This window comes from Talpa europaea (assembly GCF_964194135.1).
Source record: "Talpa europaea genome assembly, chromosome: 3".
NCBI lineage: Eukaryota > Metazoa > Chordata > Mammalia > Eulipotyphla > Talpidae > Talpa > Talpa europaea.
The window spans coordinates 104,399,105-104,426,227 of NC_140069.1; the positions used below are offsets into that span (position 1 = coordinate 104,399,105).

At 37.5% G+C, this 27,123-nt stretch overlaps 1 protein-coding gene across 1 annotated transcript; it reads right to left on the reverse strand.

Moving 5' to 3' along the window:
- Positions 1–9,657: 9,657 nt before the first annotated feature.
- Positions 9,658–19,082, reverse strand: KBTBD2 (kelch repeat and BTB domain containing 2; the record flags this gene model as incomplete). The annotated part of the gene is made up of 3 exons (XM_084230358.1): positions 9,658–11,193; positions 13,208–13,373; positions 18,913–19,082. The coding sequence occupies 3 exons, from the start codon at positions 19,080–19,082 to the stop codon at positions 9,658–9,660; spliced, it is 1,872 nt and encodes a 623-aa protein (XP_084086484.1).
- Between the last annotated feature and the right edge of the window lie 8,041 nt (positions 19,083–27,123).

A 27,123-nucleotide genomic window follows, 5' to 3' on the forward strand; every position in this document is an offset into this window, starting at 1 on the left:
CTGGGAGCCAGAACCAAGATTTCTTCTGCATACTGTCTGCAAAGAGAGGTAGGTACGTGGTGGTCCCACCAGACAGCACTGTGTCAGCACGGAGGGTCTAATGGATGTGAACATCACATCTTCATGACGGAGTTGAAGGCAGTTTCATGGATGCCAGAGGGTTCCTTGCCCAGAAAGAAGAGCCGGAAGAGCGCCTTGGGCAGCAGACCCGCTCTTTGCAGATGGCAATAACCTGACCACGGGGCAGCTCATTGCTTCTCCAGGGAGCACCATTAGTACTTATCTCCCTCCTTCTTTCTTACTTCACTTAGCTGAAACCCCCTCCACTTCCGTCCAGTTTGTTGCAAATGACAAGATTTCGTCTTTTTGTTAATAGCTGAGTAGTACTCCTGTGTGTGTGTGTGTGTGTGTGTGTGTGTGTGTGTGTACACCACATCTTCCTGATCCAGTCATCTGGTTTCTGGCACCAAGGCAGTTTCCATAGTTTGGTTATTGTAAATAGTGATGCAGTGAACTCAGGTGTGCATATTTTCTTTTTTATTAGTATTTTTATATTCTTTGGGTAGATCCTAAGAGTAGAATTATTGAGTCATGTTAGATCCATTTTTAATCTTCTGAGAAACCTCCTGCTGTTTGCCATAGGGGCTGAACCAGTCCAAGGAATTACTAATCTTACTGTTGCTCATATTTTCCTAACTTTGGCCAGTGGTTCCAGTTGGCTAGTTGGTTCTCAAGTTTTGACATGACTCTAATAGCCTTTGAGCGTCCCCTTATTATCTGGTATAAGATGTCTGTAGGGTAAATGACAATTACCAGGTTTTTTCTGCCCTCCTGCCATTAGCATCTATGACCGGCACCTGTGGTCAAACACGCAGGCCTCAGGGCGGCTCCCCGCGCGTGGTGTGGGCGTGCATGAGTGGGCGCACCAGAGCCGAGACTGAGCATGTGAGGGCGGTACTAAGGACGGCTGGGTGGCAGAGGACGGTGCAGCGGAGCGCAGTAGAGACCCTCGAAGAGACCAGGAGAAAGCCAGAGAGCCCAGAGCTTCCCAGTCCCGGGTCCCCTACCTGCCCTACACCTGGTTGCCTCGCTACAAATGATGCAGAAAGATCATTAAAAGCCTGAAAAAGCCACTGAGGGCTGAGGACTCCTCCTTTATCTGTCTGCCCAGATCCATAGAGAACCTGCTCTGTGCCTTGCTTGCACTACCTCGTCCTATACTCTTTTGTGCATTCCTACCCAGCCCCAATCTGCAATCAACCTATTCTCTGAGAATCCTTCGTTCCTTTTGTGAGAAACATTATTTCAGGACTACGGTCCACAGACCAGACTGCTGAATGGCACAGGTGCCTGGCTCCAGGCCTGTTCAATAGAAAGGAGAATGTGTTTTAGATAAAATACATGATGAGTTCATGAACAGGTACTTGTATTGCACATTCAAGACCACAGTGTTTTACTGATCCTTCTCTATGTTACATCTGTTATCTGTTGCAGAGAATCCCATTTCTAAGAGATACTACTAATAACAGTGGATTAGGTTATTACTCATTTGTTTTAACCCACAGTACACAAGCAATAGTGGCAGAATACTAATACCAACACTACGTAACCATTAATATGACAAAAACCATTACAGATTTCTTTTTTTCCTTAGGGGTTATTCCACTAGGGGTACACAAATTGCTGTTTTTAGTTGATTAAAAGTTACTTTTTGTGTGGTTATGCCACCCACTGAAAACTAATTTAGATTCATTAACTTCATCTTAAAATCTTTAAATTTAATTTTGTTTCGTAATTATGTAAAACATTTTCTAGTCTCAAAGCGAAATGTACAAAATAAGGTACATTTCAAAAGCCAACTTTTATTTTTATCCTTCAGCCTGTTCTTTCCCTCTTCTTCTAGTTAACCATTTTAAAATGTTTATGATTTATCCTTCTTTAAACCTATTTTACTACACACACATACACACTTTCCCCCACTTTGTTCTTAATAATATATTCTTGAGATCTACAGATGGATCACACTTTATTTAACCAATTCTCTACTGATGACATTTGGATTATTTCTGGTCTTGATGCTATTAGAAATACTGTTGTGGGCCTCCCCGGTGGCACAGTGGTTGAGCGCTGGGTTGCGAAGCTGCCCGCAGCCTCTGCGGCACTGGTTCGATCCCTGGCCACCGGGTGAGGGTCCCACATGGTGCGCAGACCTCTCCTGCTGCCTGCTGCTCCCCCCAGCAGTGTACTTTGTCAGTCTGCCTGCTCTGCTCTCTGCTCTGACTCTGGTGGTGAATTCTCTTGCCCTTCCGTGCTTCTGACTGTACCCAGTGCTTGTATAAATAAATAAATATATCTTTAAAATGAAAAATGGAAGAGCAATGCTATGATGGATACTATTGCCTTTTTATGTCTATAAGAAACTGAGAGAAGGGCCTCCCCGGTGGCGCAGCAGTTGAGCGCTGGGTTGTGAAGCTGCCTGCAGCCTCTGCAGTGCCAGTTCGATCCCTGGCTGCTCCCCAGCCACCGGAGGAGGGTTCCACATGGTGCGCAGACCTCTCCTGCCGCCCGCTGCTCCCCTCAGTAGTGTACTTCAGTCCTTCTGCCTGCTCTGCTCCCCTCTCTGGCTCTGGTGAATTCTCTCACCCTCCCGCGCTTCTGACTATACCCAGTGCTTGTATAAATAAATAAATAAATAAATCTTTTAAAAATAAATAAATAAAAATATGGCATTTTAATAGGGATTCACTGAATCTAGGGCAAATTGCAAAGAACTGCCATCCTAACAATATTGATTCTTTCAATTTATGAACATGGCACATCTCTCCATTCCTTTAGGTCTTCTTCAATCTTTTTCAGCATTGTTATGTAGTTTTCAGTGCACAGGTCTTGCACTTCTTTTATTAAATTTATTCTTATTCTAGTAAGGTTTCTTCATCTCTTTCTAAGCTTTATGCCTTAATTTTATCTTACCTTATTGCCTTGGCTGGTATAATTCCAATGTAAGTGATGAAAGCAGACATCCTTGTCTTATCCCTGATTTTAGGAGGAAAGTTTTCAATCTTTCACCGTTAAGTATTATATTAGTTGTAGGATTTTCTCTAAAATGTCTTCTATCGTTTTGAGGAAATTTCCTTCTCTAATTTGCTGAGTTTTTATCATAATTGGGTGTTAGATTTTGTCAAATACTTTTTCTATGCCTATTGAGATAAATATTTGCTCCTTTATTCTGCCAATATGGTATGTGATTTTCACATATTCAACTTTCCATTTATAGGATAATCACTATTTGCTAATAACCTTTTTATATGTTGGGAATTTATTTTTTCATACAGCTTATTTGATGTTAATTTGATAAATCCTTTCTCCATGGTGTGGCTACTAATTACAAGTCCAAAATGGTGATCCTGAACTTTACTGTAATTTAAATTCCTTTTAGGACCTATACACCCTTTTATGTAGATTTTTTTGTGTCCCTACTACATACTATTGTGACACGTTGAGTATACAGCAATAAATAGGTTAGACACAGCCCTTGTCCTCAGAGCAGTGGTGAAGACAATTGTTTGGCAATATGGGATACAACTGAGATTTAAATATAGGAAGCCCAGGTAGAATTTTTTTCAAATACCCTTAAGAAAACCACCTGAAATGTAAATTGAATTTAAATATAGTCACCCAGGGGCCTCCCCAATGGAGCAGAGGTTGAGCGCTGGGTTGTGAAGCTGTCCGCAGCCTCTGCGGCGCCGGTTCGATTCCAGGCTGCTCCCCGGCCACCGGAGGAGGGTCCCACATGGCCCGCAGACCTCTCCTGCCACCCGCTGCTCCCCTCAGCAGTGTACTTCGGCCCTTTTGCCTGCTCTGCTCCCCACTCTGGCTCTGGTGAATTCTCTCACCCTCCCGTGCATCTGAATGTACCCAGTGCTTGCATAAGTGAATAAATAAATTTAAAAAAAAAGAAAGGTAAAAATCATCATAAAGTTAATAAATTTGTTTCATTAAAAAAAATAAAAAAAAATAGTCATCCTATGGTGATTGTGAATGGGTGAATTGGTGGTGGGAATTTCACGGGAAATCATACATTGTACAAAAATGAAGGATGATGTTGTGTGTGTGTGTGTGTGTATATATAATCTACATATATATACAGTCACCAAATCATTTATCATACAGAGACACTTCTCACAGTGAAAGGGCAAACAGGCATGTGAAAGGGCAAGGTCCATTATAGCAACTAAAAATTTCTATTTAGTGAGCCTGTTAACTGTAAGGAAGGAAATTAGGCCAGGAAAACAAGCATAGTGCAGATTCTAAAATCCGTATAAATCAGGAAAGCTAAGTGAAAAAGTGAAAGATGGTTCTGTATTTGCAGAATATAAATGACCAAAGAAAACAAGTAGCAAAGCAAGAATAGTCAAAGCCTTGACTTTTGTTTGAAAAAAATAAGTTGATGGCAGTGTGGAGAAAGTGTAAGTAAATAAAGGTATCAAAGATATCAGAGGGGAAATGTGGAGCGGGCACAGGTTTTGGGGGTCATGAAATGTTCTATTGTGTGATTGTACGACTGTGCATATACAGAGTCTTTGAATGGTACACTTTGAATGGGCAAATTGTATGGCAGGTGAGTTATAGTTCAATAAAGCTGGTTGGTTTTTTTTTTTTAAGGCATTTAGGAAATTGTTATGTACTCTAGGTGAAATGGTAAGAGTTCTAGTTTATGAGGATGAATTCCAGAGCTATTTAAGAGAAGCTATGGGATCTTGTAACTGACAGGATATGAAGATGAGGGTGAGGGAAGAATTAATCCAAGATTCTGTCTTGAGTAGCAGGTGGATGGTGGTGTCATATACAGAAGCAGGTGAGGTGGAGTCTTAAGACATTTTGAATTTGAAATAACTTTTTGAGACATCCAAGTTGGGTATATCATGGAATGTTTCTCAATTGGTATTATGGGACACTAATCTCTATGTGATGGCATTGGGAGATTCGGCCACTGGCTACTAATTAGGTAATGAGGGTGGAGCTCTCGTGATCTGATTAGAGCCCTGATCTTGGGCTCCCAGCTTCCAGAAACTGTGAGAAATAAATTTCTGTTATCTAGAAGACACCTGGTCTATGGTAATTTGTTATAGCAGTCCAAGCTACCGCAATATCCAGTCTGGGCTGAAGGGAATCAGCATGTCTTTGAGTGAACAGTACTACATAGGGTTTTGTGTGACTAGACCACAATCACAGAGATGGTTACAGGTGAAATCAGCAAGTTTGAAGAAAGGCTCCAGAGGTAGGAAGAAACCAGGGGAGCATAATATCACAAATCCATTTTAGGGTCTTTCAAATTAAGTGTTCCAGCAGTGTAAAATACTATTATGTATCATACAAAAATTAGGTATGAGGACTGTGTACTTAAAAAAAAAAAAATTAAAAAAAATACTAAAAGTTTGGGTGGAGTCCTAATATTACAGAGAGCATAATTTCAGTGGTAGTTAAGTTGTGGCTCCTCACACAAATAAAGCAAGGAATTAAGCTTGTGAAGGGGAAAAGAGGGAAAGATTTTTCCTTTAAAAAGGCTTGGTTGTGTTTAAACAAAAGGGCAGGACCCAATTAGAGAAGCTGAAGATATTGATGAATGAGCTGGCTGCCTAAGAAACAGACTGGGGAGGCATGCTTAAAGTTTGGATAGAGTCCAGGATTCTGTATTTAAGTTCCTGACACGATTTTGGCACACAAGTGTGGGAACCAGTGGAAGGTTGGACTACAGATCCTTAACACCTTTATTGTCTGCCTAAATAGGAGAGGGAGAACCTATAGTGTTGCAGGTACAGGAAGTTTCCCCTCTATCATTCCCTGTGAAGTAATATGCTAATAGGAGAGTGGTGAGAGAAGATTTAATGAGACTGGAGGTCTCACATTGTTTTGAAGAATGAAGGACAGCTTATGTTAAGGACCTTGCTGAAGACAGTGATGGCAGATTATATAGTGGCACCCATCTGTACCATCATATGGTTTTGTCACCGTGCTCTGTAATCCAACTATAAACAGTTTTGGCTATAGTGACAATAGGGCAAAGTTTAGGATATTGCCAAGCAAGTGGCATAAGTATTGCCAGATGGATCTCCACTGGATAGATGGAGAGGGAAGAAAAAGGGCAACTAATGGAACTCTTAATAAGAGAATAATTTGATGTATTGGGTTCATTTCTAACTCCCAAAGTCCTTTGAATGTCTGCTTTCAGTCAACCTTTTTTTTTTTTTTTAAAGATTCACCTATTCATGCATACAAGAACTGGGGTACAGGCCAGATGCTCAGGATGGTGAGAGGATTCACCAGAGACAGAGTGGGGAACAGAACAGGCAGACTGATCAAAATACACTGCTGAGGGGAGCAGCGGGCACGACAGGAGAGGTCTGCTGCGCCATGTGGGTTCTTGCCAGCTGGCCAGGATCGAACCCGTGATGCAGAGGCAGTGGACAGCTTCACAGTGCTGTGCTCAACCACCTGCACCACCAAGGGAGGCCCCTTCCGTCAACATTCTTATCACCAACAATTTTACAATGTAGGGGAATGCAGCCTACCTTCAAAAACATCTATCATCTTGTACCAAGACATAAGGATACTGACTAGATTGACTGGTGCAATTTAACAGGTCAAAGTACTAAATAAGGAGAGTCTTTCCAGCACAGGAGGTGGGCATCAGGAAGCATTCGTTTTAAAATTGCTTTACATCTATTTTTTTTTAAAGATTTATTTATGCATATAAGAGCTGGGATACAGGCAAGAAATATGGGGGAAGAGGGTGAGAGGATTCACCAGAGAGAGTGGGGAACAGAACAGGCAGACTGACCAAAGTACACTGCTGAGGGGAACAGCAGGTGAGTCAGAACAGGTCTGCTGCGCCATGTGGGTCACCTCCCTGGCCAGGGATCAAACTTGTGCTGTAGTGGCTGTGGTGAGCTTCATAGGTTGCGTCTTTACCCCTTGCGCCACCAGGGAGGCCCCTTTACATCGATTTTGAATAATACAGAAAGACAGTCACAAGCACAGTAGCGATGAAAAGACCACTCTGAGCAGAAGAAGTCGCATACAGAAAGGCAATAAAGTATAGGTAAGACTGATTAGAAGTTACGGTTTATAGCACACATCCACTGTTGGTAGGAATGCAGTTGATGCAGCCCTATGAAAAATGGTATGGAAATTTCTCAAAAAAAAAAAATATATATATATAAATACCATGATCTAGTGGTATCACTTCTAGGTATTTACCCAAAGAATATGAATACAAAAGATTTATGCACTTCTATGATCACTGCCATTATTCACAAAAGCCAAGTCATGGAACCAACCTGTGATCATTGACTGATGACTAAAGAAACTGTGGTATATATATTCAGCTATTAAAAAAGATAAAAAAAATAGTGCCTTTTGCAACACAATAATTTTGAGGTGATGATGAGCTAAGCGAAATTAATGTGAAAGATGGTTTTGTATTTGCAGGATATAAATAACCAAAGAAAACAAAGGAGCAAAATGAGTAATCTTGAGACTTTGGAAAAAAAACATTAGTGACAGGATTGTGGCACTGGCCATGTGGCAAAGGGTCGATAGATAGAGAGATAGATAGATAGATAGATAGATAGATAGATAGATAGATAGACAGACAGAGAGACAGACAGACAAATACGGGTACAAAGTTGTACATTCCAAAATTACGGCTATGTGAATGAGTAGCAAAATTTGAGAAGTTACGGTTTGTGTGAAAACAATGCAAGATTAGGATGTAAAGATAATTTAAAGCCCAATCACAGAGAGCCTTAAATGAACCAAAGATTTTTAACTTCATTTTAGTAGGCAGAACAGTACGTTCCAAGAACAGTAATCCAGTGTCAAATGCTCCTATTTAAGACCTGATCCAGTGGTTCTCAATGGGACTACACAAAAGAATTACCCGTAGTGTTCTAATGTGAACAAATGCTGGAGATATCAAGCCAAGTTTTAAAAAGTACCCCATATTATTTTAATATGCAACTATGATTGAGGCACTGTTTTTATTCTGTAGTTTATATTGAACATAAAGGCTCAAATCAGACAAAAAAATGAAAAGTTGGGCCTCCCTGGTGGTGTAAGGGATTAAGCACAGCACTATGAAGCTATCCACAGCCTCTGCAGCACAAGTTTGATCCCTGGCCGGCAGGGAGCTACCCTCATGGCGCAGCAGACCTCTCCTGTCTCGCCCACTGCTCCCCTCAGCAGTGTATTTCAGTCAATCTACCTGTTCTGTTCCCCACTCTGTCTCCGGTGAATCTTCTCAACCCCCACACCTCTGGCCTGTACCCCAGTTCTTGTATGCATAAATAAATCTTAAAAAAAAAAGTCAAATATATATGTATGTCAACAAAATTCTAAAGAAACCATCTCTAACAAGCTAAACAGACCCCATGAAAATTACAAAGTACACCATTTTACCATCCCATCACAAAAGAAAAACAGATCTTGAATATATACAATTTATTTAATAAATTAATGTCATTCAAAATACAGTGCCAGAACATTATGCAGTTGAACATGCTAGTAATGTTTGTCATGAAGCACCTGTGCTCATGTTAGATTGGCGGCACCCCGCTACTGCTAGTGGTTCCTGGGATTAATGCCAGAGCAGCACTAGTTATCTGCTCTTCTGCACAGCTAGTGCAGAGAATTCCTGAACAGTTCGCCTTTCTAATCCTACCCACCCCACACACACACAACAGGTTAAAAAAAAAAAAACACAACCTGACAGCTAACGGATATCTATACACAATCACTCTACAGTAATGCTTGTTATTAAATTAAGATGTAATGACCTGGTTAACCCACTCTAAATCTTTAAGATGGAGAAATACATCAGCAGCAGGTAGTTATATGCATGAGCCAATGTTAATGTAATACAGAAAGTGGAGGCATTTACTGATTAAAGCTCCACCCAGACCCGCACAATGAGGGGCTAGCAATTCTTATTGCAAACCCAGCAACTTAAGTCCACACCTGGTAAATGACCAGCTGACTGGAAGACCTGTAGTCTAGAGAGACAAAAATAAGTTAGTGAAAAGGGAATACATGCACCTAATAGTATAGTTAGACTGATCCTGCAGTCAGAGCTTTCCCTGTAATACCATAAATGGAAGATCTTCCTCAACTATAGCATAGGATTTAAACATTTCTATACCAACATGGACGTTAGTGTTAAGTGCAGCTGAATTAATTACACTGAAAAAACTGTATTCCAGGACTTCACAATAGAAGCACAGGAATGAAATACATATACTAAAATAACCTCAGCACAATTTGTGATATACCACACTAGGAACAGGAAACTACTTTAATAAGTGAACTTTTTGAACTGTACATACACAGGGCTAACAATGTTAGATAATCCAGATTTTTATGCTCTCATGATACACATATAAGTTTCTCAATTATTGAATAATCTATTTCATATTGTGGAAGCATATCTTTCTGTAAGACTCACTGATATATATTATACTGATGCAAATATTAAGTAGGGCATAAAAATAAAATTTATCAAAGATAGACTTTACTCATATTTAGTCCTTTCATAGCCTCTCTTGTTTAGCAAAGAAAATGACAAAGTACATAAATCAGGCGTGCACTCTGTGAACTCCCCAACTATACAGGTGGTAGTGCAACCATTTCTCCATCCAGTTCAAACTCCTCTGTCCCGTCTGGTGAAAAAAGGTAAGTTGGTGGTTTCCATGGAGATTCTTCAAGGCAGGATGGATAAAGTTTCCCCACAGTGCATCGAAAGTCTCTCCCTAAGTCCCACAGCACGCGTTCGGATATATGCTGCCGCAGAGACCACCGGTCAAGTTCCAGATCATATTGGTAGGTGACATATTTAGCTCTCTCGTTTAAGTGGGTTTCTCGCATAAACACACACAGAGAATTTGAGATCACAACAGCTCTAACACAGGGGTCCGAGTACCTCTTTGCAGGGATGTTGGCTGCCATTTTCCACTCATTTTTAGTCACATCATAAATTTCCACAGTTACTGAAGACCCATCTACAGTGCCAGAGGGGAGTCTTATGCCAGAATTGGTAGCTATATGCAACCCTCCAATGTAGAAAATTTTATCACCAAAAGCTGCAGCAGAAGCAAAAGATCTACTAGTCTGTCTCATGGCCATTTCAACCCATGAGTCAGACCTTGGAAAATAACAGTACATGAGGTTCAGTGTCATCACATAAATGCAATCATGAACCACAACGGCTGCACTCCACTGCCAAGCGCAAGGCAAAGGGCTGACCATCGTCCACTCATCCTTCTCAGTGTCGTATCTTTCCACAGTCCTCCGATTCAGTTCTCCACCTACACTATCTCCTCCAATTGCATAGATATAGCCTTCACAACAAACCAAAGATGGTTTTATGCGGACAAAAAGCATTGGTGTCTTTGGGAACCACGTATTTTGCTGTGCATCAAACCAATAAAAGCAATTCACAGTTCTGAAGGCAGTCTGAAGTTTGCTTGTTTTACTGTGATTTGTTTTTGTGTTTTTCAGAGGAACCTGACCCCCTGCTATATAGATGTCATTATCAGGAGTTACAACGGTCCCCACCTTATGCAAATCAGCTGGTGGGCTGCATAACTTGTAAACTTTTTCTGCTTGGGGGCTGTAACAGACAGAAGAGTAAAGACCACAAGAATTTTCTGAAGATGCTTCAATGAAAATCATCATCTCTTCTTTAGTCATTCCAAGTCTTGGTTTGAAAAACTTGGGCATAGACTTATATAGACCCTGAACTACTACAGACTTATCATTGGGTGGCAGACCTTGAAACCAAGCTCTCTGTGTTACTTCTGAAAGTGCATCAATTCTGATTTGGCTAAGAACTGAAGACAAATACTGGGATCGTGATTCCGTGTTGTACTCTAGCCACAGCATAGCAGCTTCACGAACTGTTTCCTCTTTTTCTACATTTAAGTTGTCACTACTGAGAATGTCTATCAGTAGGTCATGTGACAGCTGCATGAAAGCTTCCTGGTGATACACAACAGTGAACTTGTGTTCCACCATTCTTTTAGCACTTTGTTTTAACTCCTCACAGCTGAATAGATCAGCAAAACTCAACAATCGCACACAATTCTCTGCATTAATTTTTTTAATTAAATATTCTCGACAACGTTGTAACACATCTTCTACCTAGAATGGGAAGGAAGAAAGGATGATAAAAGCAGAATAGACAAGTCATATAAAACACTGTATCTTAATCAGACCTCTATACTGTAGCTTTCTATTTTTAGATACATGTACTTGGGTTAATGTCTTTCAAAAATAATTAGAAGACTATGTAGAATATTGCATGTATTCTTTCTGCCCAGTGGCCTAGTTTACTCAACATGAAAAAGACAGCCATATTAAACCAGAACATTGTGCACAATGACTAAAAATAAGTATTATTTCCCCTTCTTAGCTAAAGGTAAGAAAACCAAACCCGAGCCTCTGACCTGTACCCCAGTTCTTGCATAAATAAATCATAAAAAAAAATTATTAAAAAAAAAGAAAAGCAGATCTCAGTTGAATAAGAAGTGTTACCTACTCTGCTGATTCCACATCATAGCGGTTAACTAAAAGCAGTTTATGATGACAATCAGATTGTCTGCATTGGAAATGTCAGCCCTTTTACGTTATTAAGCAAGTAGCTTGCTTCTCCAAGCTTCAGGTGTCTTTTATTTTTTTTTAATTTTTTTTTGATTTTATATATTTTTTCATCATTTTTCATTTTTGCACAATGTATGCATTTTCATCTTGATTATAGTCCCCATACAATTCCCAACCTCCCCCTTGTTTTGATCCTACTCCCTCCCTCCTCCCCCCATAGTGTCTCTCTGGTTTATAGTTCTCAACTGTCTTTTAAGTAAGATGGGGAAATAATAGTTGTCCACCTGAAGGGATTATTGTGGGGATTATTGTAGGGATTAGTGAGAATTTATGTAAAGAAATCAGTAAGTACCTGGCATATAAAATCATTATAATTTCATTTGGTTAACAGTGAGAGTCACCTGGACAGTCATAAAGTGTCCCATCACAGGGGTGCCAGAACAATCCCATTCAAGAGGCAGAGTCCTGTTTTACCCTTGGACAAGTACATGCATATGTGTTTCATTAATATGGAAAAAAAATTTAAGACACGGTGTCACTATTTATAGACACAAAGTGTCCCAGAATCCAGATAGTTGCTGGCTTTAAAGAAGGTGATAAAAACTTACAAGCTAAAGAAAGACAGCAGGCATTTCCCGCTTCTAAGTTTGGACTTAAATGTGACCGCCTTTGATTCCAAAGCACCAGGAAGCTACAATATCTTGTTTCCCCAGTGTTATAGGCACAACAGGACACTACACAGTTTTTATACTGGCTGTCGAGGGGAATACAAAAATAAAAAGGAAGTACATAGCCATCGACTGAGTTCTGATTTCCAGAGTTACAGCAGACACTGGTTGTTTAATCCATGGCATTCATATTAATTCACCACACATTTATCAAATAGCTACTAGGTATCATGAACGGAGTTCCCCAAATTTAACCTATCGTCTAGAGGTTCTCCCCCTTGGAGAAACTGTTTCTGAAACACAAAGTTTTATCCAAAACAGGTAAAAAATTGAGGAAAATATATTTATATTCCTCTTAAAATTTAAAAATTTTTCAAGAGGGAAAGTATACAGAAAAACAATTTATTATATGTAAATATATCAATCATCACTTTTCATTTATTTTAGTTTAAATACTTATTAGTTCATTATAGTCGATTATAAATGACCATATGGTTATTATAAATATTTAAGTGACAATTTCCATATGAATCTTGAGATTTCCTGTGAGAATATAAAAAATTAGTACATTTAAATTTTAGCACACATAAAATTGAAGCATTTAAGTTTAATAAACACTTTTAAAAATATTTTTACATGAAATCTAAATTCTCACATACATTTGGTAGATTATGAAACAAAAATGAAATTTCCAACTCTAAAATTCCATCAAAAACTAAATACATTTACTTGCTGATCAATTCTTATTGCTTTCCCATTACATACCTCAATTTGTTTTTACTTTTAAAATCTGCAATTAGAAAATTACAAAGATATCACTAATAAAATGTTTCTTAAAAAAACAAACCATGGTTCAAGTGTATAACTGAGGGAAAAAAACTACTTACCTGCAGGAAGCAAGCTGTTTCATAAAGTTGTTCTACAGTGCTATCATTTATTGCCAAGTTACCCGTGTATGCGTAAGTTATTATTATCTGTAAGGTGGCTGCATCCACGTTCCTCAGGTGTACATGTGTCTGTTTGCTTTCGCTTAGCCCACTCATGAACATGGCCCTACAGTAGAGAAGGGAATAGCGAGGCTTAAGGGTTTAGTGTAAAACAAATGTAGAGCTAAAAAAGAAAAATTAGATTACATGGATATTTATTTAGCATATTTGCTGATAGAGAAGACTTGAGACACAACGAAAAGTATAATCCAGTGCCAAAGATGTACCAAACTATACCACTACAACATTTTAAGTGAAAAGATCAACATTTAATTATTACATATAGTCACACAATGGAATGCTATTCAGCAATAAAAAAGAAGTCCTGAAGTATACAACACAGGTGAGACTCAAAAACATACTCAATAAAAATTTAGATACAAAAAAGACCATTTATTGTATAACTCAATTATCTGAAATGGCCCCCAAAAACAAACACAGAGAGACAAAAGAGAGGTCAGTAGATACTTAGAGCTGTGGCTAAGAATGGGGAGTGACAATAAGTGGGCACAAGGTGATAGAGATGTCCCAAATTAGATAGTAAAGATGGTTGTGTATCTCAGTAAATATAATAAAATTCATTTAATTATACACTTAAAATGGGTGGACTCTATGGTATGTAAATTATCTCAATAAAGTTATAAACAATGTTATTTATTCAAATGATATTTATTTACTCAGAAGATTACTTACTCAAAAGAAGATTATTTACTCAAAAGATATGCAGAACAATGTCCTAAAAATCTACCATATTCAAGTCATATGCTGGAAATGTAATTAGCATTACGGAGAAGACAAAGTGGAATGCCCACATACAAGTGAGAGATGAAAAAGTCAACCAAAAAAACACTAGCATATGCATAGGAAAGCCCATAGTGATCAAAGTGGGCATCGTAATTGTCACTAGTTTGGCCCTTCAAAAAACAAGGAAATAAGGCATTCAAAATGGTTAAAAATTGTGGGTAGAACGTTAGACTTGTTTTGAGGAGGGGCATGGCTGAACATAAGGACTCAGGCAGGAGACAGGAGAGTGACCTGGAGAAGTGAGTGGCAGTGAGATCACCAAGCACTTTTAAAATGTGACATAGCAGTATGGACTTCTCACAGAACACTGAAGGGCTTTAAGATGACTTTATTAGCATGAAATACTGTTTTCTAGGATCAATACTCCACATTGAGAGACCTAAAGAGTCAAAGGCCAGAGACAGTAAAAATGATTCTGAGGCTACTGCAAAAAATGTAGATGAGAGGTAGTAAGACCTGAGCTATGTGGCTGAAGTGGATTCAAAAGCTCTAAAACAAGACCTGCTGATTTCTGAACACAGGGAATAGAAAAGAGCAGAAAGTAGATAGGGAATCAAAAAAATTACCTATTCATTTTCCAGTAACTAACTGAAAAAATATTGTTAGCTACTGAAAGAAAAAACATAGGGAAAGGAAGAACATTAATCCTGGGAATTAGGTAAGGGCAGTTAAGTCAAATGGAAAGAGTACAATAATAAAATGTTTAATATTAATGGGGCTTTGGAGAAGGTGAGGCATTAATGCAGTACACCTACAAAATGTTACAACTAAATGTTAGATGAGGCAGATTAAACAACTATCCAAAAATTCCAATGACCAATCTGAAGTAGAGTTAAATAATGATTAAAAAAACAAAAGGTTAGGAAAAATTCATCAGAGAAATAAGAATCACTAGGCTGGCACAAAGCTACTCATTGCAAAAGAGGTTAAGGTGTCAAAAACTTGGAGTCAAGGTTAAGAAACACTGAAAAAGCAATTAGGTAGTCACTGTGGCTTCCCATGTAGCTCAGAATGCACAGTTAAGACAGCAGCCAGGGGCCTCCCTGGTGGCGCAAAGGGTTAAGTTTCAGCACTATGAAGCTATCTGCAGCCAATGCAGCACCCAGTTAGATCCCCCCACATGGCACAGTAGACCTCTCCTGTCTTGACTGCTGCTCCCCTCAGCAGTGTATTTCAGTCAATCCACCTGTTCTGCTCCCCACTGTCTGGTGAATTCTCTCTCTCACACATACACACACCCCACACCTCTGGCCTATTTATGCGTGAATAGATTAATAAAATAAACCTCTTAAAAAAAAAGACTGGCACAAACAACATCAATCAGGGTACGGTGGTAGATGACTTCTTCCTGAAGAATATAGGATGGCTCTAAATAAAATGGACCAAGTAGTGGAGAGCAAGAAGTGTTCTTGAAAAACATCTAAGACATGACAAGAAATGCTTTAAAACACCTATTGTTACTGGTTTTATCTATCTGACACAGGAGAACAGGTGCGAACCAAAAGAAATCTGTTAAAAAATATGCATAAATAAATCTTTAAAAAAAAAAGTATAAGAGCTCTGAATATAAAAAATAAAAATGGAAGATGTAAGCATCAAAGTGTTTGTGATTTTTGGTCAATTCCAGTAGCAGGTAGTAACTTTAGGAAAGGGAGTAGCTGATTATACAGATGACAAGGGATCTGGTTACTCTACACTATGGTTTAGGACACCAGAGTGATGAAATTCTGTGAAGAATTATGATGCTTCCTGCAGACCAAAGACAGAAGCCTAGCCAAGCTGATATTACAGAGAAAAATAAACTATTTCAGAGGTTCTTTTGATTTCAGAGGTTCTACTGTTTCTTGGTAGAACAGAAGGGTAATAACAAAAAGTACAGTTTAAAAGGCAAAAATTTTCAAATTGTAGGTTTTGACAGTCGTAAGTGCTATAATTTGCAGAGCCCCTAACCTAAAGGCCCTTGCGCTACTCTATGGCTGACCCCTCATAAACAAAACCTTTTGCTTTTCAGCCTCGTTTACATGTGATCCTCTCTTTATTTGTTTAAATGTCAGAGAGATGACCATGGCACCTTAATTTTCATTTCATATCTTTTAAAAACAGTGACCACAGGGCCTCCCTGGTGGCGCAAGGGGTTAAGGACCACACTATGAAGCAATCCGCAGCCTTTGCAGTACAAGTTCGATCCCTGGCCGGCCAGGGAGCAATCCACATGGCACAGCAGACCTCTCCTGACTCGCCCGCTGCTCCCCTCAGCAGTCTGCCTGTTCTGTTCCCCAATCTGTCTCTGGTGAATCCTCTCACCGTCCACCCCCCACCCCGGCCTGCATGTACCCCAGTTCTTGTATGCATAAATACATAAATCTTAAAAAAAAAAAAGTGACCACAATAGCAACATTTCATAAGGAAATGCCTTTGGGCACCAAGAAAACACTGTAATTTTTCAGTAGGTTGTTATCTTTTCTTCAGAGCTAAGACTGATAAATTGTACACCCACACTGCTGGATACAAATCAAGGTACTATCTAAGGCACAATTTTCCAGAGGAACTAGAAGTCTGAACATTGAGTCATGCACTTTAATAATCCTCCTGTGTCTTTTAAAAAAAATTATTAACAATAATAATAGTATACTTGACATTTTAATTAACTTATAATCAAATACCTCAAAACATGTTAATTCTGTGTTTTGGGAATGATAATGTAAGCCTACATTATTTTTCCAACACTGCTAAGAAAGTCAGGAATGAGTGTCTGAAACAGCCTGCTAAATCCAAATGTAAAATTTGTTTTCTTTTTAAACTGAGTTCATACCATGCCTTTAATGGTCATCATAACTGCATGGCCATTGTGAAATAAATCATTGCCATGACAAAAATTACCTTTGAAATATATCATATCCCAAGGCCAGATATTACACACTGCAAACAGTTTTATTGTAGAAAAAAATAAAAGGCAAAATTTCTAATAGGAAAGAATAATAGTATTTTATATAAATACACTGAAATCTACACACCTGAAGCAGATTCCAGTTGGGGAAAACCAAATCACTGTATTAATATTATAATATTGTATGGCTACTATTATACGATAACCTACCCAATCCAGAGAATATATAAAGGAGAAAATAACTAACATGAATGTTTTCATCTTGTGGATTATGAAACTGGCCCAGACACCACTTTAAAGATGGATGGCTCTAAGGTCAAACATGTATTAAACTACCTCTTTACTTATTATTGGGCAGAATATATTCTCAGAAGACCTAGAATGCTAAAGAAGGAAACTAGTTAGTGATAATAGCAACCTTAATAGCTTTTGTAACATTAAGGAAAGATTTTAAGTTGCTTGGTTTTCAAGAAAACCAATTCCAATCAGCTAAATATAAATAATAATTTCATGGTCAGAGTATTTAGAGAACTCTCTATAAGGAGGGAGAAAAGGTAAGACATCTACAGAAAACCTTTACTTCCTGATAAAGATAACTATGTAAAATATTATAGACAGAATTTCTGTGTAAGTTTAAAAGACAAGATGACTGCTAAGATTACTATCATAAAAGATTTACTCTATGATTACAACTGTCAACTTGAAAATCAAGAACTAAGGCATGAAGTTCTTTCTGACAATGGGTTATCAATGTATAATTATCAGCCATGAAACAAAAGATTTAATGAGCCCAGGTACTGACTAAATCAGTAACCTTAACTTTCTAACATCACCTACCAAGCTCATACATCACAAAAATTAAGAGGCTTTTAAACATAAATTCTGAAGCCCTAACCCATACCTGATGAATCAGAATTTTTAGGTTTTAAATCCAGTAATTTGTAAAAGCACCCAGAAAGAGTCTGATGATCAATTAGGCTTTAGACCCATTGATTGCAAATATAAGATTTCTAACTCAGATTAAGAAAACTGGTGTTGTCTATGGTTGCCAGTAAAGAGAAGCAAAAATTAATCTTTTTGGTTAATTAATCAGTGATCTCTACTGATTATAACCAGTATTTGTAGAAGAAATATACTAGCCCACATTTAATTCATCTTTATTCATTCTGTCCTTTTCAAATATTAAGTGAAAATTAAACATAAGGGCATAAAACAAAGTTCTATCTTAGTTTCTATCCGTTCCATGAAACAAGTAATAAAGAAACCTACTTTAAAAAGAGAAAATGCTGCACAGGATCAAAGAAATATAAAGTTAAGATTTACTTATTTGTAATTAGCAAATTAACTTCCAAATTCTGAAGCACAGAGAACAACATCACTAAATATTTAAAACTGGCAGGGAGTATGATACGGTTGAAAGGATATCACAAATGGCAACAGTAATAAGAACAAGAAAAAAAGACATTTTTGCAAAGAAAACAAGGCCTTAATGTTTAAACAGCCACAATTATCTTCTAAAAGTTATTACTAACCCTACTGTTATGAACAACCCATTCTCTATATTCAGTATTTCTAAACTTCAAGATTAAATTAAAATTGCCACACGTCATTCTTTCTCTTTCAATGGAAAAATAGTATTCTGAATTGTTCCCTTAGCTAACTGCAACAAATTTCTTGTATTTAAACTTTGTAAAAACATCTTTTACTTGTCCCTTACTGTGTAAAGTAAGTAAAAACTTACACATACAAGGAAGCAATTTGCGAAGTTACTACATCATCTAACTAGAACACTTATGTAAAACATTAAGATAATCAATTTTTTAATTTAAAAAACAATTTAAATAAGCCTAGCAAAATATTAAAATAAACAGTCTGAACTTGAAACTATAAACAAATGAAGAATAAAAGCACTTACCTAAAATATGAGCTACATGTTGCCAGAACCATCTTATGACAAGGGAATTCAGTGCCCTCAACAATTAACACTATGTCAGTAAACAACTGCTGTTCATAAAACAGTTTTAACTGCTCCAACAAGGACACAGCATATTCCGTATTGATCTGCCTCTCCTCTTGAGTGGACATGACTGTATTCCATTAATAGCTCCCGGAACAGATTAGAAAAGTCAGTCTTACTGATGGAAGGTCAAGTGAACGCTTCAGAAATAAAGAAGAAACTCTACTTGCTATTATCCGCCGCATTCAGAACCAAGTCTGACACATTCACTATTGAACAGTATCTTGTTAGAGGTTTAGAATCATTTCTAGGTCATCTTTAATTAGGTTCTTCAGTTTTTCAACACAGTCTGCAGACATCCTGCTCAAATTTGTAATTCTTGTGCAGCTCACGAGTTAAAGAAAATAACACACGAGGTAGATTTTGTGGCAACATCCTATGTTCTGTGCATCCTCTGGAGTAACTAAAAGTAAAAAAAGTTGTTAGGGTATTTAGGCCAATACATTTTTAGAACACAATGTTTAAAATGGTAGCCTTAAATATAAATAAAATTCATTTGAAATTCACCTGAAGACGTTACCATAAAAATGAAACATGAAAAGGGACATTTTAAAAGTCTATTACATTTATAATGAAAAGCAGTCTGAAGAAATTAGCATTTGTAGCTTTAACTTTTGCCTTCTATAAAAATATAATCCTTTTAGAAAATAGGTAGCGTAATAGTAAGCGTACATTCTTAAAGGTCATTTAAAAGAGTTTTTAAATTTTTAGTATATTTTTTACATCATCAAGTTTTGGACTTGATTTGGTTTGTTCCCTCACGTGTAGTCCCCGTGATTCATCATCATAGTCCCTTCTGCTCGTCCCTCCCCTGTTCTGACCCCACCTCTTCCTCTAGGGGCTGGTATGGCTCAGATCTATAGTCAGCTTACAAGTTTTGTCTTTTTCCTAACCCTTTGTTTGGTTTCTCCATATTCTGCATATAAGTGAAACCATCTGATATTTGTCTTTTTCCTTCTAACTTATTTTGCTTAGCATAATCCTTTCCTGTTCCATCCATGTTGCTGTAAAGGTATGAGTTTATGTTTTCTGAGTGCTGAACAGTATTCCATTTTGTCACTATACCACATCTTCTTGATCCTAAAATAAAGAATTTAAGTCACCGCAAGGTCAGATCTTCTAATACCTTTTTTAGTGGCAACATGTGACAATATTTCAGAGAACAACAGTACTTTCTCTTGTATGAAGAGTCTCATTTTGAGACTATATTTTCAGTCCATTCAAAAGACTTTTAGGGCCTCCCCTGGTGGCGCAGTGGTTGAGCACTGGGTTGCGAAGGTGCCCGCAGCCTCTGCAGCTCCGATTCTATCCCCGGCTGCCGGCGAGGGTCCCACATGGCGTGAGAGACCTCTCCTGCCATGCCCGCTGCTCCCCTCAGTGGGATATTTCATCAGTCTGCCTGTTCTGTTCCCCGCTTTGGCTCTGGTGAATTCTCTCACCCTCCCGTACCTCTGACTGTACCCAGTGCTTGTATAAATAGATAAATCTTTTTTAAAAAAAAGACCTTTATATTTAAATTACTTAAAACTGTGTGATAGACTCTAATTCCAAATTATGTTACCATTGTTCCATTCCATAAGAGAAATACATATATGCATGTGTGTATATTGTTATACAGTAGTGGTTCCTTCCTAGAAGTCTTTTCTTTAAAGATTTATTTATTTATTTATTTATTTATTTATTTATTTATTTATTTATTATTTATACATACAAGCACTGGGTACAGTCAGAAGCGCGGGAGGGTGAGAGAACTCACCAGAGCCAGAGCGGGGAGCAGAGCAGGCAGAAGGACCAAAGTACACTGCTGAGGGGAGCAGCGGGCGGCAGGAGAGGTCTGCGCTGGGACCCTCCTCCGGTGGCCAGGGAGCAGCCGGGGATCAAACCGGCGCTGCAGAGGCTGTGGGCAGCTTCGCAACCCAATGCTCAACTGCTGCGCCACCAGGGAGGCCCTCTAGAAGTCTTTATGAATAAGAGAATACAATGAAAAAGGAGATGTGCTCCTACATGAAAGACTCCCTATTATACAAATATGAATGTTCTCCAAACTAATGTGCAAATTTAATACAAATCCAAACTAAATTCGATTTGCAAGAGATTCATCTGGAAGGATGTGCAAAAGTTGCCAAGATATTTACAGGGAAGAAAGCCCAAGTTTTTCCTCATGACTTCTATCAAATATTAAAATTGTTACAAATCTACAATAAATTCAAGTACACATTAAGAAATTAGATGTGATAAAGATAAACATGACATTCAAAATAAAGACAAGCTTATTTTTACACATAATGTTAAAACATTTGGTCAACCACTAAAGGAAAAAAAAAAAACCACCTAGGTTTTAATTATACCACATACCATTCATCAAAAAGAAATTCCATCTGAATTAAAGTTTAACTTTAAAATGTAATTTGGAAATCACTATTTCCAACACAGGGCAAAGGAATCACAAATCAGGAAAAGACGATGTAAGGCCTATACGGAATGCTATTAGTAGCTAAAAATGACCACCTTTTTTCTGTGACCTTTAGTTCTCACAATCAGAAAGTCACAAAATCAAAAAATATGACCATCACTAGAACCACTAAAACTTTTTCTCACAAAATATCACCCATACGTTAAACAGAAGATCACACTGTACTTCCTTCTGCCAAACTATAATATTACACAAACTGTTTTAACTTGATATCAAAATTAAATTTCTATAAGACAGTAACTATAAGAGGTGTAAAGGCCAAGTAAGACTTTGGGTCATTTAAGGTAATGACTTTTGTTCAAATCTGAAAGTTATAGTATAATCTAAGTTCTACTACTACTAAGGCTAAAAATCACTGGCTATTTTCACATATTAATCATGCATCATGGCCCAGTATTCATGAATTGTGGGATAATGAGCATTCTTACACAGGACTCTAAGTCGACACATGCTTACAAATCCTTAGTCAAAACTCTTAGAGTAAGGTATGGCCTAGAATTCATAACTTTTCAGATTTTGTAACGATAACAGGGTGCCTAAAAATATATATTTTAAGAATGCCAGAGTCTGGGGTAGCACTTCATAATAGAATATTGTATCTTCACTGTGAAGATATTTAATGGTGTGAAAAATAGTACGTGCATGTCACTTCAGGTCAGGTTTACAGGCAATTGTTTAAAAAACTTGATTTTTAGTTTACTGAATTTTCAAGTTACAAGAAATTTATGTTACTGAAATGCATGCATTAGCAAACTGAAGGCACTAACTCCAGCTGCAGGACCCACTACTGTCCCCATCCACATTATTTATTTATTTGTTTGTTTGTTTGTTTATTCCCATCCACATTTAAACCAAGTGACAGGACCATCTGTCAGGACCAGGATGGATTTGGATCACACTGCTAGATTTCCTTGCCAATTAGCTACACAGGCTCAAAGATTAATTTCTTACTACCTGATTTTTTACAGCGACCGTTTTTCTTACGTTTTTAATCACAGGTATGGCGTAATAGTAAAACAACTGAAGAATGCTTTCAGAAAATTAGTGAGCCAACTTTATGTGATGGTGTAAGCTGCTCATCACTGCTTTATACACTTCTTCTCATCCTTCTTTTGTAAGCCAGGGGCACATTTGCTTCCTAATAAAGCAATTTTTAATGTATCTTAATAATAAAATAGGCAGAACAAGCCATTCAAGTATCATGTTAAGTAAATAACAATAACGTAAGCAGATCAGTCTAGTACAATTCAAAATAAAATGAAATATCACTTCTCGGGGAAGACAGACTTCCAAATGTCTTAACTGAAAAAAAAAAAAATGCAAATAGTTTAAGATGATCAATCAACAACTTTCAAATGTCCATAATATGAATTTTTTCTATAACAAGATTCCTTCTCAGCCAAAAAAAAAAAAAAAAAAAAATCCTTGAAATGACTACCCTAAAAAATCTGAAACACTTCACAAGGTCTGTATTATATTACTTATCAGTGATTTGACACATTTCGCAAACTTTCCCTTTTAATAATTACATTGTTTCCTTTTTCATTTTGCATTAGATCTAAAGTTAGCTTCAAAATAAGTCATACATCCTGTTATTTGTAGAAGTTAGCATGCTCAGACTGAGTAATTTTCAGGCATCAATTCATAATCAGGCACTTAATTTTCTATTATAAATTAATGGCTTCCTAAATTTTAGTCAATAAATATTTATTATTTACCCAGTGTTGACATAAGAACTCAGACTAGGAGTTGTCAACTAGACTCCAAAACACCAAGCTTTACATGGTCTTAATATAGGCTACAACCAAAATCAAACTATTAACCAATTATTCTAAGCAAACTCAAAAACCAAAAGAGAAAAGGCAGGTAAGTAAACTAAGTTGGGTATAAGAAACATTTTCCATGAAGTCTAGCTGTCTTGATCTTTTATTTTCAAACTTTTGATAGATATAACTACAAGAAATTTTATTCTTTACTGTAAGAAAAGTTGTAGTACAAGTAAAATGAGCAAAGGAGGCAGTTGGCCTAAATGCTAAGCAGTGAGGCAGAAAAAGAAAAAAACTACTTAAGACCTATTTAAAGTATGTGAAATTTATTAACACATGCAATGATTATCTAATTTTAAAAAACCTAACTTTCAAAAGCTGTACTAAGTGCTAAGAAGGTATCTTCTCATTACAAAGCGAAAACATTTTAGTCTTTGCAGGCCATACGATGTCTGTCCCAGATGCTTAATTGTTGTAGCCTGAAAACAGCAGAGACAATATGTAAATGAGTGGAAATAACTGTGTTCCAATAAAACTTTATTTACAAGCAAAGCCTGCAGGTCACATGTGCCAATCTCTGCTTCTTGATCAAATATTAAGGGTCAGTGACCAAAATGTGTAACTCAAGCTGTTTTTCCTAGAAAAATGTTTTGTCTTCAGATCACAAAGACAAGAAAAAGCAAATCATAATTAAGTTAAATATTATTCTAACCTGCATATATTATTACACATTTTAACTGAAATGTTCTCTCACCAATCACACAACTGCTTTCCACACCTACTGCAGGTTCAGTGGAATTCTGAACATTTTTTCTTTTATTTAGTGAGTACCCACTATTAAGATTTAAGACATTAATTCCCAAAATAATGCTTTAAAGAAAACACAGTGAGAACATACTCTAGTAAAAAACACATAAATGATTATTTTATCAACCACAAAAATATCTACAAACATTTTGAAAAATAGAAAATTTTTACAACACAATACTTGAGGACACACGAATTCATTAGATAAATCAAGGGTTAGAGTTTGGGAAATCAGTATTATGTGCCACAATTCCTGGTACCAGGGGCTGTAAGATAGTCCTTTATTTTAAAATTGGCCATTAGGATATACTGCACAATGAAAAAAGCCAACTCTTAGAATTGGGAGCAATATAAACATATGATGAAATTCAAAATCTAAAATACAATATACTTATGACAAAAATTACAGATGTTCTTACTCTTAATGACAGAAAATTATAACAATGAGTAGGATTAGAATTCTATACACAGGATGAGATCCTCTCCTCTACTTTCTACCTGGTGACCTCTGTCAAATAATTAAGGAAAAAGAAACTTATTTAAGTCTCACGTGTCCTATAAAAGTACAGAGTTTATAAACTGAGACTGAAAGAAAAAAGATTAAAATTTGGGCTCTAATACATTTTTACTAGGATTCCTAAGCTTCGAAGATCCAACTGACTGAATTCTACCACACAAGTTTCAAAACAAACATTTTGCTATTAAACATCAGGATTAAATCCATCAGCAATCCGTACTAATATAATCAATTCTACTTAAAAAAAAAATCAGAAATATTTCTTAGGGAAAAATATTCCAACAGGTTTTCCATCCTTAAATAATCATGACTACAAAATACAGTTAACCTGCATTTTCATTTTCACCATAAAATCAGAAATATAGAAAATTTCAAAACTTTCAAATTACGGGTACTCCAAAAATTATGTTGGTTGTCTTGAAATTCTCACTTCATTTGCTGTTAACAGTAAAAAAAAAAAAAAAAAAAAAAAGCCAAAATATGCCCAATATGATGTTTGCAAAGATTTACACAAAGTAAACACTAATGTAATATATACTATTGTAGGGCCTCCTCGGTGGCGCAGCAGTTGAGCGCTGGGTTGCAAAGCTACCCGCAGCCTCTGCAGTGCCGGTTCGATCCCGGCCACCAGCAAGGGTCTCATATGGCATGCAGACCTCTCCTGCTGCCCGCTGCTCCTCTCAGCAGTGTACTTCGTCAGTCTGCCTACTCTGCTCTCCCCTCTGGTTCTAGTGAATTCTCTCACCCTACTGCGCTTTCTGACTGTACCCAGTGCTTGTATAAATAAATAAATCTTAAAAAAAAAATACTATTATAATATGCATAAATAACAGCAACAATTTTTATGTTCCTCATAAATTCTGTACATGTTGATATAAAGGAATAGGAACCAAGTTTAAATGGTGAAAGGTATAGATACTGAAATTTAAAAAATAATTCCAAATATTTTTAAAGGTTTCAAAGGTAGACAATAATGCTTTTTAATAGGGGAGAGAACGGGTCTAATTTCCCTTTAAAAACCCAGCTTCAGCGGCCTCCCTGGTGGCGCTGCACTGTGAAGCTGTCTGCAGCCTCTGCGGTGCAGGTTCGATCCCAGCTGGCCGGCGAGAATCCCAAATGGCAAAGCAGACCTCTCCTGTCTCGCCTGCTGCTCCCCTCGGCAGTGTATTGTATCAGACTGCCTGTTCTGTTCCCTGCTCTGTCTCCATTGAATCCTCTCACCCTCCCGCACATCTGGCCTGTACCCCCGCTCTTATATAAAAATAAATATATCTTTAAAAACAAACAAATAAAAAACACCCCGCTTCAGGCCTCCTCTGGTGGCGCAGGTGGTTGAGTGCAGCACTGTGAAGCTGTCCGCAGCCTCTGAAGCGCAGGGTTTGATCCCGGCCGCCGGGGATAATTCCACTTGGCTGGTAGACTTCTCTTGTCTCGCCCACTGCTCCCCTCAGCAGTGTATTTCATTCAGTCTGCTTGTTCTGCTCCCCACTGTCTCTGGTGAATCCTCTCACCCCCCAAAACTCTGGTCTGTACCCCGGTTCTTGTATGCATGAATAAAAAAATCTTAAAAAATAAATAATCCAACCAACCAACCAACCAACCAACCAACCTAGCTTCATTCCCACAGGTGTGGCCATTTGTGGTACCCTTACTGAGTAGATGGAGGAACGCAAATGGAAGCAAAGCAATGTTTTCCAACATTAACCAGGCAAGACCTGGAGGACCAAGGAAAGAATAAAAGATTAAATAACAACTCAACTGAAAAGGAGACTGAATAGTCATTACTGAGCTATGTATGTTAAACTCAAGGAAAAAAAGATGGCGGAAAAGACTACAAACAAGGCCTGCACAGGAATTACACAGTAGGGATGAAACTGTGACAGAAGGGCCAGGGGCTACACAGATCGTCATCTGTATGAAGCATTTTCAAGTTACATATTACTGAGGAGGTGCGGCTTCTTCCAAAGCTACAATTCAGAAGACTGAAAACTTTTTTTTATTGAAAAGGATCCAAGCAGCTCTGAATGTCAAGTATTGCAAAAAAGAAAAAAAAAAAAAAGAGCATGAATTGTAGTGCCAAATTACTGGGGTTGAAAGCCCAATTCTGCAACGTACTAGTTGTGTGACATTTTATAAATTACTTACTTTGTATGCAGTGGTATATTCATCTGCAAAATGGGGGATTAAAAATAGAACTCTTTTCTTCAATGGATTAAGGATTAAGTGAGTTTCATACGGAGCTTGGAACAGAGCCTGACATACAGCACTATTATAAAAATATCTGCAATTATTTTTATTAATGCAATCACTGTTCAAATGTTTTGTAGCACTTTTCCAACTCCTTAATCCCCACTACACACGTACACTAGATCTAGTGGTCCCAAATACAAGGTCTCAGCACTCAAACAGTTCTTTTTTCACCCTGGATAAATGGTATTTCAGGTAAGAGAAAATTCATTCAAAGATTTTACAGAATATTCTGATGGTATACATCATTGACACAAACTAGTTCAACAAGACTAATCTTGACAAGGCTGATGCCAAGT